The sequence below is a fragment of the Muntiacus reevesi genome, chromosome 12 (genome assembly GCF_963930625.1).
Source record: "Muntiacus reevesi chromosome 12, mMunRee1.1, whole genome shotgun sequence".
NCBI lineage: Eukaryota > Metazoa > Chordata > Mammalia > Artiodactyla > Cervidae > Muntiacus > Muntiacus reevesi.
In genome coordinates, this window is record NC_089260.1 from 58,417,485 (window position 1) to 58,436,622 (window position 19,138).

General features: G+C 39.7%; 1 protein-coding gene across 2 annotated transcripts; it reads right to left on the reverse strand.

Moving 5' to 3' along the window:
• Positions 1-974: 974 nt before the first annotated feature.
• Positions 975-17,592, reverse strand: PPDPFL (pancreatic progenitor cell differentiation and proliferation factor like). Of its 2 annotated transcripts, none has more exons than XM_065903374.1 (5): positions 17,475-17,592; positions 17,116-17,210; positions 15,392-15,469; positions 15,003-15,102; positions 975-1,249 (listed from the first exon to the last, which is right to left on the reverse strand). In XM_065903374.1, the coding sequence occupies exons 2-5, from the start codon at positions 17,168-17,170 to the stop codon at positions 1,144-1,146; spliced, it is 339 nt and encodes a 112-aa protein (XP_065759446.1). In that variant the 5' UTR covers positions 17,171-17,210; positions 17,475-17,592; the 3' UTR covers positions 975-1,143. The 2 variants fall into 2 exon arrangements, with proteins under 2 accessions (XP_065759446.1, XP_065759448.1); XM_065903376.1 differs by lacking the exon at positions 975-1,249 and adding an exon at positions 11,818-14,762.
• Between the last annotated feature and the right edge of the window lie 1,546 nt (positions 17,593-19,138).

Below are 19,138 nucleotides of genomic sequence, written 5' to 3' on the forward strand. Positions count from 1 at the left end.
ACAGTGTTTGGGATGAGATGGTCTTGTTAACACTGCACAAGTGTCAGGTAACCAGCTGATGGTCTTGCAGCTACTAATGGACAAAGTCAGGTCTGGGCGCCTGCCTCCAAAGCAAGAACGTTCTCTGCTTCACCATGCTGACTCCAACCTCATGGGGATGTCGGTAAAGCTGCATCAGCACATGCTGTCTAACTATTCAGAGAAATGGAGAAATATATCAGTATTCCTACTACTTCTCTTCCCATTTGATCCATGCACCTTGTGGGGTTGCTATGGAGATCAGTGGATACATGGGCAATGCCTCTGCAAGAAATAAAGCATTACTGCCTCCCTTCAAATATTCAGATTATTTTATGACATTTAGAAAATGTTTCCACTTAAAAAACAGAGAACTCTATACTGAAAATCTCCTTAGCTAATTAACATGCTCTTAGCTAATAAGAGGATGTTTGATTAGAACATGCTCTTATTACCTTAGCATGCATGCACATGCATATACTAAAATAGCTAACTATAAATCAGCTGATACCCATTAAGTGCTTGTTATATGCTGGGTTCTGTATGGGAAACTTTAGGAGCGTTATTTTTTTTACCTCATTACAATAAACCCGAGTGATGGTTTGGCAGTTTGTCTTTAATTATTCCAGCCTAAAGATTAAAGAAGTGAAATTTAAAGTTCAGAAAATTCTTCCAAGTCACACAGATTGTGTTAAAGGTGAGAATTTGACACTTGCAGTTTGAATTTTTCAGTTTGTAAATCCAAAGCTGAATTGTGATATAGGCTTAGATTTGCAAATTTTTTGTCTTTGTGTAAACCACTTAGTGTTTAATTGCAGCCTAAGTTCTATCCCAGAAAAGATGTTGTGTATATAATTATCATTGGTACCAAGGGACCTGGTAAGATATTTTAAGCAGATAATTCCAATTAATTATTCCTGTGGTGAATCACATTCAAAGCACGTATTCTAGTGTGATGGCATTGCACATGTTTATTGCAAACACTAAAGTTAATTATCCTCATTCAGGTTGTAATGTATGAAGTTAAGATGAGCTAGGACCGGAAATTGGAGAAGGAAATGGCAACCCACTCCAGTATTCTTGCCTGGAGAATCCCAGGGACAGAGGAGCCTGGTGGACTGCCATCTATGGGGTCGCACAGAGTCGGACATGACTGAAGCAACTTAGTAGCAGCAGGACCGGAAATGCCAGCTTTAACATGGCAACATGAAGTAGTCCTCCTAGAATTTGTCTAAGGTAAGAAAGACAGAGAAAAACGGAAATGAGTAATCAATCTTCAGCAAAACTTAAGACTTTTTAACACAGGGACCACAAATATGAGGAAAGAAAGATTAAAAAGTAAAAACTAGCAAAGATGAAATGAAAGACACTCAGAGAAGTGCTGGGAATTTAATAAAAAGTCACGGACTCATCCCTGTGTCTGGGAAATGGTGTGCCTGGGGTCTGAGACCAGCAAACCGTAACTCTGTTAATAACAATCATAGATGCAGGGCTGACAAGGTTCCAGTCGCTGATCTTTAAGGCAGAGTCTCAGCGAGCAAAGGAGACAGACAAATGAGCGATTGCACAGAAGAGCCATAATTTGAAAGAACAACATGCTGGTAGAACATGAGTGGAGGAGAGGCACTTTGGGTCATAAACAGGGCTGCAGGGACAATTTTACATTGTATTTGGAGAATTCGTCTTTGAGGGCTCACACAGACACAGACACACACACAAAACACAGTGAATAAAGGAGAATTCCTGTTTGTGCAGAGCACGCAGCTCCGACTCATTCCACTTGTGAAGCTCTTGCCAAAAAATAATAATAATAATAATAATTTTAAGTCACTTGTTTAGAAGTAACTTACTTTGTTCAAAAGTGATTAAGGGTATAAAAGGGAACAAGCACAGAACATCTGAAATATTCTACAAGAAATAAAGCTATATTATAAACAAACTGAGTACCCCACAACAACAAAAATGTTACTAAGGAGCAGTTGAAAATTTTGACCAAATATATTGGCATGAATAAAAATAGAAAGCAAGGAAGGAAGGAAGAAAAGAAAAGAAAATATAGCCTCCATGAAACAGGATCAAAATGCAGAAGTAAAAAAAAAACTGAGAGGGCTATAGAGATTTAACAAAAGAGATGAAGCAAACACAAGTGAAAGAAACAAATTAAAAGCATTATGGCAATCAAGATCAAATTACTTACAGTTTAAAGGAGAGTAAAAAAATCACAAAAACAGCAAAAAACATGGAGGGGAAGAAAGAGAGAAGCAGGCAAATGAAATGGAAGCACATTACATAGAACATGGAAGTTAGGCCAGTGAAAATGGCAGCTTAGGGGGTTCCAAAACTACTTGGTTTCATGAATGCAATGAGAAAAATAATAAAAATGGTCAAATCAACTCTTTCAGAGGTTCCAAAACTACTTGGTTTCATGAATGCAATGAGAAAAATAATAAAAATGGTCAAATCACCTCTTTCAGAACTTTGGAAATGAACCAACGGTTTGCAACAATCCAGAACATTTCTTTTAAAAAAAAAAAAAGGAATGAATATTGGTAAGACTGTGAACTCTAGCAGTTTATTTCCACGTTCCTCTCCCCAGTTCTGTTCAAGCCATGAAAGCTCCAGCTCCTGTGGTGAAAACTAGCAGCCTTCTTCAGCTCCACATACATTCTTCAAGGCTAGACCACCTCAGAGCAGAGCCCACACAGTCCTCAGGGAAAGAAACATAGTCCAAGAATTTCAGGCACAGCCAAACAACAGTGCAAATGCAAAGAAGGAATTAAAGACAAACACGCAGGAGTTCGGGTGTCCAGGGAGCATTGTTCCTACAAGTTATTCTTCAGCAAACTATCAGAGAATGAACCTCAGCCAACCAATTAGTGAATCAAATTATTATGGCAAAATTCCAGCATTGAGAATTGAGTATGTGAATTGTTTGACGGAAGTCTGACATGTTAATTACGTAATATGTTAATTACGGTTACAGGAAAAAATGTAAAAATTATAAATCTTGGCAATGTAGAAATGATATTAAATTGCTAAAATTGGAAAGAGAAAGAGTGTAGGAGTTTCTGCACAGCTCTGATTTTCTCAATTTTTAAAAATAGCTGATTGACAGAGATCGTTAAATACTGCTAAGCCATATGGTAGAAATATATTTGAAGTTACAAAGATAAGAAAAGGAAAAAGAGTATAATCAGTTAAATACATTTGGTGGAGAAGAAAGAAGAAAATACTGTACAAAGGTCTACAATCCTCTTTCTGAAATTTGTAATTCCTGATTTTCAAGATACTAACTTATTTAGACAATTGTTCAACTCAAAACCTGATTTGAATGGGAGGCTTTCTATAATCTCCTTTTTTCTGCCCTCCGTGATCATACAATATTGACATTCTTAGTTCTGTCTGTTGGTATGTAATGCATGGGTAAGCACTTACACCTTCACTCTAAAATTCTAAAAATTTGAATTCTGAGCATGTGCCCCAAGGATTTTGTCAAAGCAGGATTTATATGAATCCTATTGCTGTATGGAGTAGAAAACAAACAGGTATTATCTGGAGTTCTAACAGCATCTTTAAAAGTTGTGATCACCTTGCTAACCATTAGAGCAAGGAGTAATACAGAGCAGCATTTTAAAGAAGGAAATTCAGTGAGCCAGACAGATGTAAAATTTATTTTAAAATCTATGAAAATAAGAGCCACAGAACAATATGTGAGCTAAGAAATAATATCAAATGTGTCTATTGTATATAAATAAATATAAATGGGCTAAACTCATATGCTAAAAGAAAAGATAAAAAATTAGAATTTAAAGTCAAGCTAACTTTAAGTGGTAGATAAGCAATATTTGTAAAACAAAGAAATTGAAAAAGTTTGTGCAAAAAAACATTCAAAACATTCCAGGCAAATGAAAGTGAACAAAACTACATATCTTGTAACCTTTAAAAAAAAAAAAAAAGTGACAGAATTCAGGATTGTAAATAAGTAAATCAATATCTGTCACAATGGGCACTTTACAGTGATAATGAACTCCTTTTATTTTTATGTCTGACAAGTGAATGCAGGTAAAGTCTTGCTGCAAATACTCTGCAGCTGGAGGCTCCCATGGGTACCATCTGGGTGTGTACTCCTTAGTGAAGGAGTCTGAGTCTGGGATGCTATGAGACCGACCAGAACATCAGCCAAATGTGTAAGAGCAAAACATCTCCTCCTGCTGACCCATTGCGGTCAGTAGTTCAACAACGCTGTGCTTGAGGTGAAAGGAAAATGTGTACCCTTAAATACCCATAAGCTTTAAAATTTTCATATGGAATGGAAATAAATAAGCTTCAACTGAACAAGTGAAAAATATAACAAAAAATAAATACAAGGAAAACAAAATGGTAGATAATACAAAGGCAAATTTTTTTAAATTTAAGATCATTATAGTAAAGGTAAGACTAAAAATACTAATGCTAGCTAGTTACTTGTGATAAATAATGAAATATACAAACATTTGCCACCCAGTAGAGAAAAAATGATAAAATATTTTAAAATAAAAAAATATTATGATGGGGAGAGTATGACAACCCTTCAAATTAAAAGAATTCCAAGAGGTTATTTTCATCACTTTTATGCAAATAAATGACAACCTGTATGAACTTGGTAAGAATGACGAAGCGAGGGCAGAGATGCAGATGCTGTTCAGAGAGCTGCCCACCACCCTTCCCCCCAGCAACCTCACGCTGTTTCTAAAAGGCTGCACTTTCCAGTGGCTTTACTGGATAATTACACCAAGTCATTAGGGAACAGATCATGCCAATGCTTTTAACCTCTTCCAGAACTTAGATAAAGAAAGAAATATTGCAAATTCTTTTCAGGACATAAAGCCAACATTAAAACAAACTCCAAAATGGTATCACAAGGGAAGAAAATTATAGATCAATTTTATAATTAAATGAACTGAGTCATAGGCTCATAGATTAAAATGAACTCCATAGACTTTGAAATGCACTTAAAACATCATCATCCATTCTTCTTTTGAAAAAGCTCTTAAATAGATGCATTCCTTAAAGTTTGCAAGATGCTTAGTGAAAAAGCCACAGCAAGACACCCCAAGGGTCCTTGTGCTGTAGTTCAGGGTGTTTTCAGGGACACAATGTCCCCTCCCCAGCTTGTTTAGTTCAGCTGTGAAGGTCATTTATCTGAAACTGATATGGATATACCAGACTACACATCTGGACACAAGGCAGAAATGGCATATAAAAACCAGGAGACAGAAGGTAATGATTTGTTTGCAGATTTTATGGCTGTTTATTGTTAATTTAAAAATCAACTGAAAAACTATTATAATTCATAATACGCCTAAACAGAAAATTAATATACAGAAATCATTAGTCTGCAATAGACAAACCCAAGAAATTAAGAGATGGAAGAAAACACATAAAATATCTAGGAACACAATCAGCTCCCAAAATACGTATCAATGTGAGGGAAATTTTTAAATGGAGCTGAGATGCAAATGAAGCCTTGAGCAATAGAAAATCATGCTTAATCTTGGGGGAAATAATTAATTCAACAAGAGTGAACAGCCTCCCTAAATTAATCTTGAAAGTTAATGCAGTCAGAATACAATAGCAACAATATTTTGGGAGGAAAAAAGAGGGGGTAAAAGGCAAAGTTTTCAAACTTTATATGGAGATGTAGAAAAGCAAAAATACAACGAAAACTTCTGAAGAAAATTAGTACAGAAAGAAAGACTTCCACTTCTTGGGAATGTGGAGGAGGTGTATTCCTCCTGTGTGTGTACTTAGTTGCTCAGTCATGTCTGATTCTTTGTGACCCCACGGACTGTAGCCCACCAGGCTCCTCTGTCCATGGGATTCTCCAGGCAAGAATACTAGAGTGGGTTGCCATGCCCTCCTCTGGGGGATCTTCCTAACACAGGTCTCCCATATTGCAGGTGGATTCTTTACTGTCTGGGCCACCAAGGAAGCACATTCCTCCTGTAAGTAAAACTAAAAACCCTGATGTTATATATAAAACAAGCACAGACATCTCAGAGAGGTGAATGGCCATGTTCTCTGAGCCAAGGAAGGACATGGGGGTGAGTTCCCTGGGTTTCATTTCTCCATAATGTATCCTAAGGTCTACCCTGGTGGTTCAGTGGTAAAGAATCCACCTACCAATGCAGATGTGGGTTCAATTCCTGGGTCAGGAAGATCCCTTGGAGTAGGAAATGGCGACCCACTCCAGTATTCTTTTCAGGAAAACCCACTGACAGAGGAGCCTGGAGGGCTATGGTCCATGGGGTCGCACAGAGTAGGAAACGACTTAGTGACTAAACAACAGTATGTTCTAACTGAATCCTGTAGGAGCCGGCAACCAGGAAACACCAATGAGGCGAAAAACAAACAGACAAAAAGCTATAGTGAGCCTGCTTTGTCAGGTCAGAAGCCCAGGGAAGGGGTCTGCTGGCCAGACTGACAGTTTGCAAGTGTCTGTGTCCTGCAGCCAAACAGCACAGAGAATCTTTAGCTGCACCCACCTGGCCAGCAGAGGCGAGTGGGACCCCATCGCAGACTTGGGACTCCAGGGGGCCACCACACCACCACAGAGTCATAGTACTTCACTCAAGTACTCCAGTTTTTGAAAATTTTTAGATTAAAATTAAGATTTTATAGACTGCCTTTCTAATATTTATTTTGTCAGCCATAGTGCTGTCACAGAATTACAGAGAAAAACTGTTATCAAAGATGCATGATGTGCATTTTATATGAAAGGTGTGCAATGGAGATAAATCAAGAAAAATGATCATTTCCTTAAACTGCATTTATCTCTAACATGGATCATGGGTGAATTAGGGGCTGAAAAACAAGAAGTGCATTTTAATTTAAAATGAGCAGTTATTGGTAATCATTACCATTTGAGGATGGAGAAGAAAACTGTCTCCCCGAAGGGAAAATCCTTCCAAACTCCAACTCTTTTTCCAAAGGCTGAAGTCGACTGGTTGTGCATGTCCAGCTCCCAACCCTTCTTATTTGAAACAATTTCTCCATGTTACATGATCTTGTGTGCAGTTGCCCAAGGTGCTCTCCCAGACCATTGAGTTCTTAATGCTAAAATGACAACTACAGCGAAACATAGTACTAATAGTAGTACGTAGTAACATAGTAGCTTGTTTCCTGAGTTTGGGGAAAGGAGTGGTTGCAGTTTATGTCAGTCTAAGAAAGAAGGACTGATGCTGAAGCTGAAACTCCAATACTTTGGCCACCTCATGCGAAGAGTTGACTCATTGGAAAAGACCCTGATGCTGGGAGGGATTGGAGGCAGGAGGAGAAGGGGAGGACAGAAGATGAGACGGCTGGATGGCATCACCAACACGATGGGCGTGAGTTTGAGTAAACTCCGGGAGTTGGTGATGGACAGGGCCTGGCGTGCTGCAATTCATGAGGTCGCAAAGAGTCAGACACGACTGAGTGACTGAACTGAACTGAACTGAAGAAAGCAGTACTTTTTTTAATATAAATTTATTTATTTTAATTGGAGGCTAATTACTTTACAATATTGTATTGGTTTTGCCATACATTGACATGAATCCGCCACGGGTGTACATGTGTTTCCCATCCTGAATACCCCCACCCCCACCTCTCTCCCCATCCCATCCCTCTGTGTCATCCCAGTGCACCAGCCCCGAACACCCTGGATCATGCATCAAACCTGAACTGGCAATTCGTTTCACATATGATAATATACATGTTTCAATGCTATTCTCCCAAACCATCCCACCCTCGCCCTCTCCCACAGAGTCCAAAAGCCTGTCCTATACATATGTGTCTCTTTCACTGTCTCGCATACAGGGTTATCATTACCATCTTTCTAAATTCCATATACATGCATTAGTATAGTGTATTGGTATTTTTCTTTCTGGCTTACTTCACTCTGTATAATAGGCTCCAGTGTCATCCACCTTATTACAACTAATTCAAATGTATTCTTTTTAATGGCTGAGTAATATTCCATGTGTATATGTACCACAGCCGAAAGCACTACTTTGCACATCAGTTACACGTCACCAGGAGCCTCAGCAGAGGATAAATCCCCAGGCTGCAGCTCAGGGCCCTTGATTTCAGATTCCTGGAGATGGAGCCCCGTGTCTGCATTTTATCAGGCTCCTCACACGGTGCTTAGATACACAAGATTTTGAGAACTGCAGGGTTGCAGTTTTGTTCAAATAAATTGCTTCCTTTTTAGGCAACGTCCATGGCTTTTATGAGGTTTTTATACTTTTGTAATATATGTCCAGCCTGTCTGTCTGTCACCTGTGCTTTTAATCATTTAGCATCAGAGAAGCTGCTACTTCCATTTGAAGAAACACAGTGCTTCAAGGTAACACTGCAAGTAATGATTTATAATAACTTGCTGGAGAGACTCAATATTTTGAAATTTAATACTTTCTAAAATATTAAAATTTATTATTTTTAGAATTCTAAAAAGGAGGAGGATTTTGGAATCCTGTAAAAGGTGGTTTCCAAAAGGAAAATACTTGAGTTGGAATTAATTGACCAGTTACAGATTGGTTAAACTTTTTAAATATATTTAAGAAAAATGTATTAGCCCCATAGACCCCCAAATCCCTCTTCCTCTTCTACAGTGCTGCTGGGGATGAAGTCTAATTTGCTGTCAGTTGGGGATACAGTGCCCACAGATTCCAGAACTCAGTCTTCTTTCAGCTCTTTGATTCATCATCAGATAGACGAGCTCCCACCTCAGGGACCGCCCCGAGTGGAGCCAACCTGATGCAGCTCAGAGGAAGGATCCTCTATGTATAACAGGGAATGTGGTCTCCTCCAGGATGCTCAGCAGCATCAGTGATACCAGAAGATGGATGAGCATTGGAATCTACCAAGGATGACATAGGACAAAGTAACATGATACATCTACTTGGTGGCCTTCCTCTGTATTCTCTTTTTATGTGAAATTTAGCTTGAAATCTGAAGACAGATAGCTCCCTCAGAGTTTTTTTAAGACAGCACAAATATTTTCAAAGGTAATTTATTTGAAAATAGAATGTTTGTCTCTCTTCCTTGCAAAGGAATTTCAACATCCTAACCATTGCTTGAGTTGGCATCCAAAATGTATTTCCAGTAACCGTTCATTTCTTAATTCAAAAACCTCTGCTAAGCATGTAAAAAAGGATAAAATATTTATGAAATTCACACTCTGTGGCTCTTAGTCAAATAATTACTATAGTCCAAAGGATTTAATATATTTTGTGTTTACAACCTGGAGGCAAATAAGCTTCAGTATATCCAATTAAAATATGTTGAAGCAAAACTTTCACATTCCACTGATGCTAGATAAAGGGCTTCCTTGCTGGCTCAGATGGTCACTAATCTGCTTGCAATGCAGAAGACACGGTTTCAGTCCCTAGGCTGGGAAGATCCCCTGGAGGAGGGCATGGCAACCCACTCCAGTGTTCTTGCCTGGAGAGTCCCATAGACAGAGGAACCTGGTGGACAACAGTCTCAAAGACTCCAATACGATTGAAGTGACTTAGCATGCACACATGCCTCCCCTTCCTCTATCGACATTTTGAGAAACAAATAATTATTCTGTAACATGAAAACAATTATCAGGTGCCAAACCTAAAATACATTCTTTCAAAACTATTGAGAAAGGAGAGTAACTGTGTAGTACTCTATTTTTCTAGGTTATACAAAACAGCTCTATGTTTTGAACAGAAAGTGGCAAAAAACAAATAAGAGCAGTACTTGGTATGAGAGGAGGGAAGACGATGACTTCTGAGACCGGAGACCCTGGTGAGGAAGGCTTTTGGGTGATCTGGCTTCACCCTGTTGCTGCACAGAGTGCCTTTGGACAATTCACTAGATCACAGATTTCTTAAGAAGGAAGCACAGAACCCCAGGCCCCACCATTTCTCATCCTGGGCTCAGTTGGAAATGATGCTGTAGACGATGTGACCTCCACAAGGAGAACACCAAACTCACCCAGAGCTGCTGTCCCCTGATGACAGCGTCACAAGGTACTGGAAACAGGTGGACAGCATGGTCAGTCGCAGTCTGGTGCCCGCCAGAGCGCCTTCCACAAAGGTGCCACTTCCCCCTCAGGACCCAGTCCCTGGCCACCTTGACTGTGAGTCCTCTCCTAATCAAACCAATCAAAGCCTCTCTGCCTCCACCTCTGTCCTGTCCTAGTTGCACTTCGACATAACACCTTGTTTTATCTCCTTTACAGCACATACCACTGCAGGAAACTATATTCCATGTTGATTTAGTGTTTACTCTTCTCTGCTAAAATGTGACGCTTCTTGGGAACAGCCCAGCTCTAGCCAAAGAAGCAGTGTCGTTCATCTGACCAATATTTATTGTTGTGTCACAAGCTGGGGATAAAATGTCAAGGAGAGCAGACGTGATCCTTGTCCTCATGTGGTTTATGGTGCAGTGGGGAAGACATATATTATGGTGCCACAGAGAAAAGACACAACATGACACATGTAAAATTATAACTGTGGTGAGTGCCGAGAAGGAGAGAAACACAGGCTATCAGCGCGTATGATGGAACATCTAATTTAGTTAAGTAGATCGGAGGTTTCTCTGGGGAAGAGGCTTTTGAGCTAAGATTTGAAATGCATAGACATGAATTAAGGGAATAGAGTAGGGGCTGGGGGTGCCCCTTGGCAAGAGGGAAGACAGTGCCGGAAGGATGGACAGAGGATGATTGATGGAGCTGGACCACTGGGCACTGGGGACATGAGAGACAGGAGTGGGTGGGATGGATCTATGTGGCTAGAATATGCCGCAGGATGGGGTGTGGGCCGGGTTGTGACTTTATCCTGAGTGTAATAGAACCATCGATGCTGTGGAGGTGTGAGTATGCCTGTTCTTGTGTTCATACGAGAAAATTACCAGATTTGAGTTTTGTGAAGATGACTGTGATTTATCTAAAGAAAAGATTTAGAGAGGACACAGGTGGACCACAAAGGATGTCCTGGCAGTGCCCTCAGGAGACATGATTGCAATTTGGATTCAGGTAGTGATGATGGGAAAGGAAATGAGTAGGTAGATCCTAGAAACACACAGAATGAAATTTAAAGGGCTTGGTGTCAGATCAGTCATAAGGGAACTTGATCTCCCTAGTCATCTGGGCTGATGAGTGGAGCTGCCAGTCTCAACTACAGGGGCCAGTGTGGGCCTCAGAGAATGCTGTTGGGGGCGGTGGTGGATTAATTATGATTGTCTCCATTTCTTCAATGTCTATGAGTTAGAAGTTTAGCTCCACACTGTTCAACCTGGACAATTCTTTATGTCCTCACTCTGTAGTAGCCCAATGGAATTCTGCAATTTTGTTTCTCACAATGCTTGTTGTTGCTGTTCAGTCACTAAGTCATGCCCAACTCTTTGTGATCCCATGGACTGCAGTATGCCAGACCTCTCTGTCCTTCACTATCTCCTGGAGTTTGCCCAAGTTCATGTCCGTTGAATCGGTGATGCCTTCCAACCATCTCATCTTCTGCTGCCCTCTTCTCCATTTGCCTGCAATCTTTCGCAGCATCAGGGTCTTTCCCAATGAGTCAGCTGTTTGCATCAGATGGCCAAAGTATTGGCCTAACAACCCTAACTTCTACAAAATGTATGAAGCATCAAATAGGCCTAAACTCCAGCAGGAGGACTTCAGAGACAGTTGAACTGGCTGTTGGTGGCTTTATCTGTAATGAATATGGGGCCAATAATGTCCAACCTGCCATCAAAACCACTTCTCAAAAAGGTTAGTGGAATCTCAACATAAAATTTCACAGAAAATGAGGGCAAATTATCAAAGCTTTGTTTCATTTGATATCAACATCCAGGTCCAGTCAAATAACATTTCATAAATCACACTAGAATGATCATAGCATGTTTCAGATCACATGGACACCCCTCTGACATAATTACCTTTACTATTTATTATCTCCTCAGTAGGCAGCAAAGCCAGGAGATGTTTTAACTAAAACAACAGTTATGCTGAGACCTACATCTGAGGTAATTTTTAAAGACAGCCCCAAAGTGTTTGAATGGTGGGACAATTGCATTAGAATCTAGAATTTACCTAGGAGACATTTTGTTGTCACTATTTCTATCATCATAAATCTGTAGAAACTCTGAATAGCACAAAGCAAGCCTTTCAGTTTTTAATCATTGTGTGTGGTATAGTCGCAAAGTCGTGTCCGATTCTTTGCGACCCCATGGACTTCAGCCACCAAGCTCCTCTGTCCATGGGATTCTTCAGGCGAGAATACTGGAGTGGGTTGCTATTTCCTTCTCAAGGGGATCCTGCTGACCCAGGGATCGAACTTGGGTGTTCTGCATTGCAGGCAGATTCCTTACTGACTGAGCTACCAGGGAAGCCAATCATTATATGAGTTCACTTTAACATTATTTTTTGGAAAGATTCCTAATATTTTTCAGAGGATCTATAGCTATACATCTATCTATCTGGCAATTACAAATCTGCACAGATAGATGTAGTGTGTGTATGTGTGTGTGTGTATGTGTGTGTGTGTGTGTGTGTGTGTGTATAGTACTCTAAAGTGCTTAATAACTATATATGTTCATGATAATATGTTGGACTTAAAACCTTATGTAAAATTTAATTATCTTAAACAATAATAACTTTCAGTAACCGTAGCATTAAACACATTAAAAATACTGCAAACACAAAGGCAAAAGTGTAACTTAACAAACAGCATCTTTCTAAGTAGACAAAGTAAATACCGACTTGATAGCTTATTTGGGGAAATTTATCCAGTAAACTAAACAAGCCATCTGTTCACACATATCCCAAGTGATTACAAAAAAAAGGAATTTGCTAATAATCTCAAATTAAAAATACCCCCCCCCCGCCCACAATTTACCATTTTGTTTCACTGTATTTTTCTCTCACTTTGGAGAAATTCAGTCTTTAATCATGCTAATTTGATTTTAGAGTAAAGGCAAATGAAATGTAGAACTCAACGGTTTAATGAGCCTCCACAAATGCATAAAAAGTGTAAAGGCGAGTAACCATTAGAAGAGCAGTAATGTGTCAGCAATGAAGTACTATTGGGCCACAGGGATGTTTGAATCCCTTCACTGACAGCAAAGTGATGGAGAAGGTGACTTAGAAGGAGGACACATCCCATCTGGAGGGACCGGTGGAGGCTGGAGAGGTGTCCATCACTGAGGAAGCCACCCTGCCATGGCTGCCTGGTCCTGTGGTTGGGCAGAAAGACAGTGCTCCCTTCGGGTGTTTAGTGCATCATCAGCCACACCAGCATGTACTGATGTCTACCTCTGAGTGAACCGTAGCATCCCTAACTGCTAGGACTGGCATCTTACTTTGAAAGATATCTGCAAGCAGTATCAGAAAATCTTCAACTGGAACTCCTTTAGCATTATCTACCAAACAGGAAGGAAAGTAGGAAATATTCTATCCGATGTCAGGAATATTCACATTCAGAAAGTGCATTCCAGCCCTCCTCTACGTATTCCAAATTATACACAAAACATGCTCATATTAGTCAATTTGAAAAGGTACAGAAAATACAAAGAAGAAAATGAAAACCACCCAAACTCCCATCTCTGAAAATAACCATTGTTACCATTTTGATATATTTCCTTCCAATCTACTCTTAAGCATATATACCTTTTAAATACAACAAAGTTCACGCCATATACAAATTATCCTCCTTTTTTTCATCCAACTTGGTATCATTATGGTTTTCCATGTTGTTGAAAATAATTTACAATCATGAATTTTAAAGTCTACATAACCAATTATGTACAGTAATGTGTTTAACAGATAATGTATTTATGGGTTTGTTTTATACTTCCAATGTTCATGATTAAAAATGCAATTTCTGCAACTCTGTTTTTTACACTTCCGAATCCAGGGCTCTTAAAACAATTGTGCTAGGCATGAATGCTTCAGTTTTCAGGCATAATAAAACAATTAACAGATGTAATGAGAGTTTAAAAACTTTTTTGAAAATTAACACACAATTTTCGATTTTTAAAAAATTTGAAAAATTACAAGGGTAATGAAAAGGCTATTTCACATGAATCTCTATATTTGAAGGTCACATGTTTTCAAAAGCTTTTCCATTGTTCTCCATGTAGCTGACACCGGTGGCAGGAATACTCTCAACATTGAAGAAAATACTGAAACTTTTGCCGTCTGTGTGTCTGCGGTGGTCTTGTCTTATAAGTGAGATATCCAAAAGGTTTTCATCATCTTATAAAGGAGAAGAAGATCACCAGGAGTAGTTCACGTGCTAAAGGGTCCATGGGTCACACCTGCAGGGCCTCAGCGGGTGGCTATTACATAGAGTTGCAAACAATAGTAATACTTTGAATAGTGTAGTTAACTGTTACAACACTGTCCTCCAAACCGCAAGGCAAAGATGATCAGCTGAGAATTGCTCCTTTGTAAGTAAGCTAGGTTGTCTGCCCAGTCAGGGTAAACTGGAAAAATATTGCTGAAATAGTCCCAGATGTGCCCAATTTATTCCTGTGTCATTTTAATATATCCCCATCATTTGGGGGCATTTGTATCTTTGGGGGCATCATGAAATGGTCCGGGCTTGTCTTTTACTGCTTTACTGTCCCAGAATCTGTTTACTGTTCCAGAATCAACCATTTCTCCAAGGAGCTGTGATTCCTCTTATTGGAGTAGAGAGTGGTTATTTGTTCCTAAAGGTCCCTTGCTTCTGCTTCCTGGTCCATTCCCCCTAAACCATAATAACAACAGCATATGAGTTTTCAATTTCTCTTTGGAGATAGAATGCTCAGATCTGACTAATGATTAACTAGAAGAAAGTGTCCCCACCTCTGCCCTCAAGTACAGGTTACATCAAAGACTTCACCTTCCAGAGAGGACCATGTTTTATCCCTGTTGGTTGATGTGATAATTATGACATGCACTGTTTTCATCTGAAAAGAAAATATTATCACAAAAGACTAAAACTTACCCACAAGCAGATTGGTCTTCTCTTTTTACATTTGAAAGCACAGGTACAGATTGAAAAAAGGATTTAAACCACCAGGTGGATTCTGCCACTTCGGGTAATCCTATCAAATAAAATTCACATTTGCTGTTCAGTCACTCAGTTGTATCTGACTCTTTGCGACCCCATGAACAGCAGCACACCAGGCTTCCCTGTCCTTCACCCATCTCCCAGAGTTCACTCCAACTCCTGTCCATGTGTTGGTAATGCCGCCCAGTCACCTCATCCTCTGTCACCCCCTTCTCCTCCTGCCCTCAATCTTTTCCAGCATCAGGGTCTTATCAAACACAATTGAGAGACAAAAAACAAAGGGAAATAGGGAGGGTGATACTGATAAGAAATAAACTACATACCTAGCTGGGCTTTGTCATCACCTACAAAGCTGACAGAATCAGGGCCAGTTAAAGAGGTGCCTGAAGAAACACTGGCCTCTGTAAGAAAGAAACAATAATAAACAAGCATATAAATAATAAGCCAACACAGGTTGTTACATATAAACTCTCAAGCAGCATGGTCTGAAATCATCTAATCCTGGATTATGAACTGAAAATTTGGTTATATTACCAGCCAATTAGAAGTCTCCCAGAGAGAAGGTGAGGGTGGGATGTTTCGAAAGAACAGCATGTATATTATCTATGGTGAAACAGATTACCAGCCCAGGTGGGATGCATGAGTCAAGTGCTTAGGCCTGGTGCACTGGGAAGACCCAGAGGAATCGGGTGGAGAGGGAGGTGGGAGGGGGGATCGAGACGGGGAATACGTGTAACTCTATGGCTGATTCATATCAATGTATGACAAAACCCACTGGAAAAAAATAATAACTAAATAAAATTTAAAAAAATAAAATAAAATAAAATAAAATCCATCACACACAAAAAAAGAAGTCTCCCAGAATAATGCATATTACATTTTTATTAATAAAGTGTGTTCCTTTCCATGGTGAACAACTCTCACACAGATATTAAGTAGAATTTAAAATATATAATAAAAGTTATCAAATTCAAAATCTTAAAAAGTACAAAATCAAGAATGAATATTATTGTACTATATTAAATATATTACTTGCATACAAGTCATATAATGTATTATATTTAAATATCCTACAGAAGTTATCAAATTTAGAAATAAAAGAATCATTTTAAAAGAGAAACATCTTATTTGTCATATCATACTTGTATTTTAAACCTAAGTGTTCTAAAAGATAAGAGTAGAAAAATAACTTTTAAGAATGTAATAACTCTAAGAACTTGGGCATAGTTTAACTTTGGGTGGAGGAAAATAAATTAGTAGATGTTTCCATCTCTTGTCTACAAACAGTCCTTGAAATAAGACTTTTCTACAGGCTGATGTGACTTCAAAAAATGATAGCTTGGTTCTGAAATGATTGTTTGTTTCATTGTATGAAATTTCTGAATTTTCTTTGAGAAGCTATACTTTTCCATTTAGCTATAAATTTTCACAGATGGAGAGATAAATAAAAGTAAAGCTGGCCAAGTAGAAGCTGACCTATTAACCACAGGAGAGAATGGAAATGAGAGAATCTTTGAAACACACTTGTGCTACTTCTCTTTTCTCAGAAATGAATATTTTATTTATGCAAAATTATCAGGTTTTAGTGTATCCTATTAAAGGCAAGGAACATGAAAGTAAAACCCACGGGAATGAGTTGCCATTTCCTCCTCCAGGGGATCTTCCTAACTCAGGGATGAAACGCTTGAATCCTTCATTGGCAAGAGTATTCTTTGCCATTAGCGCCACTAGGGAAGCACCCACCCTCCCCCCAACCCTGCCAAAATTGTGAAATATAAGCTTATTTTTACTTATTTATGTGTTAATGGTTATAACACAACATGGCTATAACAAAACATAGTTAAAGCAAAGTGATGAGGTTTGACAGTTTTTATTGATTCGGGGAGTCTCTGACAAGGTCTATTCCTATTTTCTTCGCTGTCACAAAGAATTGTCACTATTCTCCTCTTACTTCTGATAGGACATGATACGTAGGTTAATTATACCCCACAAATATCACCTGAGATCATATTCTCTAGGGCCACCCTCTAGAGTTGTTATGACTCACTTCGATAATACTGATTTCTGGCCAAAAGACAACCAGCAGAAGGCACGGATGCCATTGTCCCCTGAGCAGGAGCCAGTGATTTGGTGATGGGCAGCCTGCAAAATGGATGATGAGAGGCTAAAGTTAATCACATTGGGTTCCTGTTCTTTTTTCCATGAGTATTTTTTGTAAACCAACATAATTTACCATGTAATAAATATCCCACAAAGAATTAAATAGTTCACATAAAATTGTAATCAAATTCATTGCCATAAACCAAAAATGCAATTCATTAGGTCACAAGAAAAAATATATATCCAAGTATAACCATGCCCACAGCTGGCTCCAGAAGTGTAAACACAGCCCTGACCATCACTCACCTGCCTGCTTTCTTCAGCCTGCTCTTCCAATGAACGTGGATCTATAGCTTCTTCAGAAAATGCAGACTTGGGAAGGGCTGACTGATGGTGATCCAGGACAGACCTGCCATGGGGCAGAGGGTGAGCCGTCTGGGAGCACAGCAACCCTCGGTCTGGAAGGCAGAAACCTGAGCTGGGAGTGGACGCAGGTGGGCACTGGGCCACGACAGGCGGAGCCAGAGGCTCCCTGCCTGCCTGTGTGCCCTTGACTGGGTCAGCCTGCCGGGGGGGCTGTGGGCCAAGCAGGACTTGGCCGGACGTGGTGTTGTCCTGGCCCTCTGGACAGTCCTGGTTCAGGACTGCTGGTTTGACAGGGAGAGAGGTAATAGCCACTCTGGGGGCAGAGACACAAACTTGGGGTCAGTCACACACTCGGGGACAGCACCACGCTGGGCTCTGAGGGGGACACCATGGACAGGCTGCAGGCCCCCAGGGGCACTGGATGTCATCACAGCCACGGGGATGCAGTGCAGAGTCACGGGGTCTTGGAGGACAGGAAAGAGGTCGGAGAAGTGTGGGAACCTTCTGGAGGAGGGCGGTTCACTGCACCCACAGTGGACAGCAGGTTAGAGATTCCAGCAAGAACAATCCAAGACACATGGAAATCATGGAGACAGAGGAAACAGGAACTTGATGGCATTCTAGCAACACCGCTGGTTGAAACAAAAGCTGCATTTCTGTTCTGCTTCTAGCAATGGTCCTTACTTGAACTGTTTTGCCATTTCCTAGACTCAGTTTGCCAAGAGGTCCAGCCATGGATCCCTCGCTATTGGGAGGAAGATGCTGTCAACTGATGATTCAGTTCATTTGGTGGCTGTTGGTTTCACTGGCCGAAATCAGTTTGGGCAATGTATACAGAATTGCTCATCAGCTATGTTCAAATTTACTCAAAACATTTGTCTTAGTTTGCCTTCGTGGTTCTTTTTAAATACCCACTCCACCTGGTTATGGCTCCTTTCTGTTGCCAGTATTATTCATTTCCGCCTTTTCTCCTTTTGTCTTGATTAATTTTCCAGATGGTTTCTCTATTAAATCAGTTCTTCCAAAGAACTACCTCGCGTGTTTTTAAGTTTTATATTTTATTTCCTGTCTTCTTTTATTCTTCTTCCTTTTATTTACTTTAAGGTTATTCTTATCTAGTTAAAAATTTTTTTACTGCTGTTATGACATTTCTTGAATATTTCAATTATTTAGTGATGCTTTTCTAGACATATACTTTCTCTGGTAGCTTAGAGGGTAAAGCGTCTGCCTGCAATGCAGGAGACCCTGGTTTGAGCCCTGGGTCCGGAAGATCCCCTGGAGAAGGAAATGGCAACCCACTCTGGTACTCTTGCCTAGAAAATCCCACGGATGGAGAAGCCTGGTAGGCTACAGTCCATGAGCTCGCAAAGAGTTGGACACGACTGAATGACTTCACTTTCACTTTCTAGACATATAAATTTTCTCAATTATCTTTTAATTGATGATTCCTAAATACACTATGTTGTCAAGAGAGTCTTTTCATTTTTGTTCATTCTTTCAAATAACTTTGGAAGTGGCTTTCTGTGTATTAATAATAGTAAATATTCTTCCATTGCACAGTCATGATTTTGTATCTATTTGATTGTGTTACTTAATTATGTTAA

What these genes read in the sequence shown, in the direction of transcription:
- PPDPFL (XM_065903374.1), bottom strand. Translation starts at nt 17,170, where the DNA reads ATGGCATCCGTGCCTTCTGCTGGTTGTCTTTTGGCCAGAAATCAGTAT. An exon ending in TGATGACAAAGCCCAGCTAG is followed by an intron (nt 15,103 to 15,391) that starts GTATGTAGTTTA and finishes TTTATTTGATAG; the next exon opens with GATTACCCGAAGTGGCAGAA. An exon ending in GAAGACCAATCTGCTTGTGG is followed by an intron (nt 1,250 to 15,002) that starts GTAAGTTTTAGT and finishes TTCTTACCTTAG; the next exon opens with ACAAATTCTAGGAGGACTAC.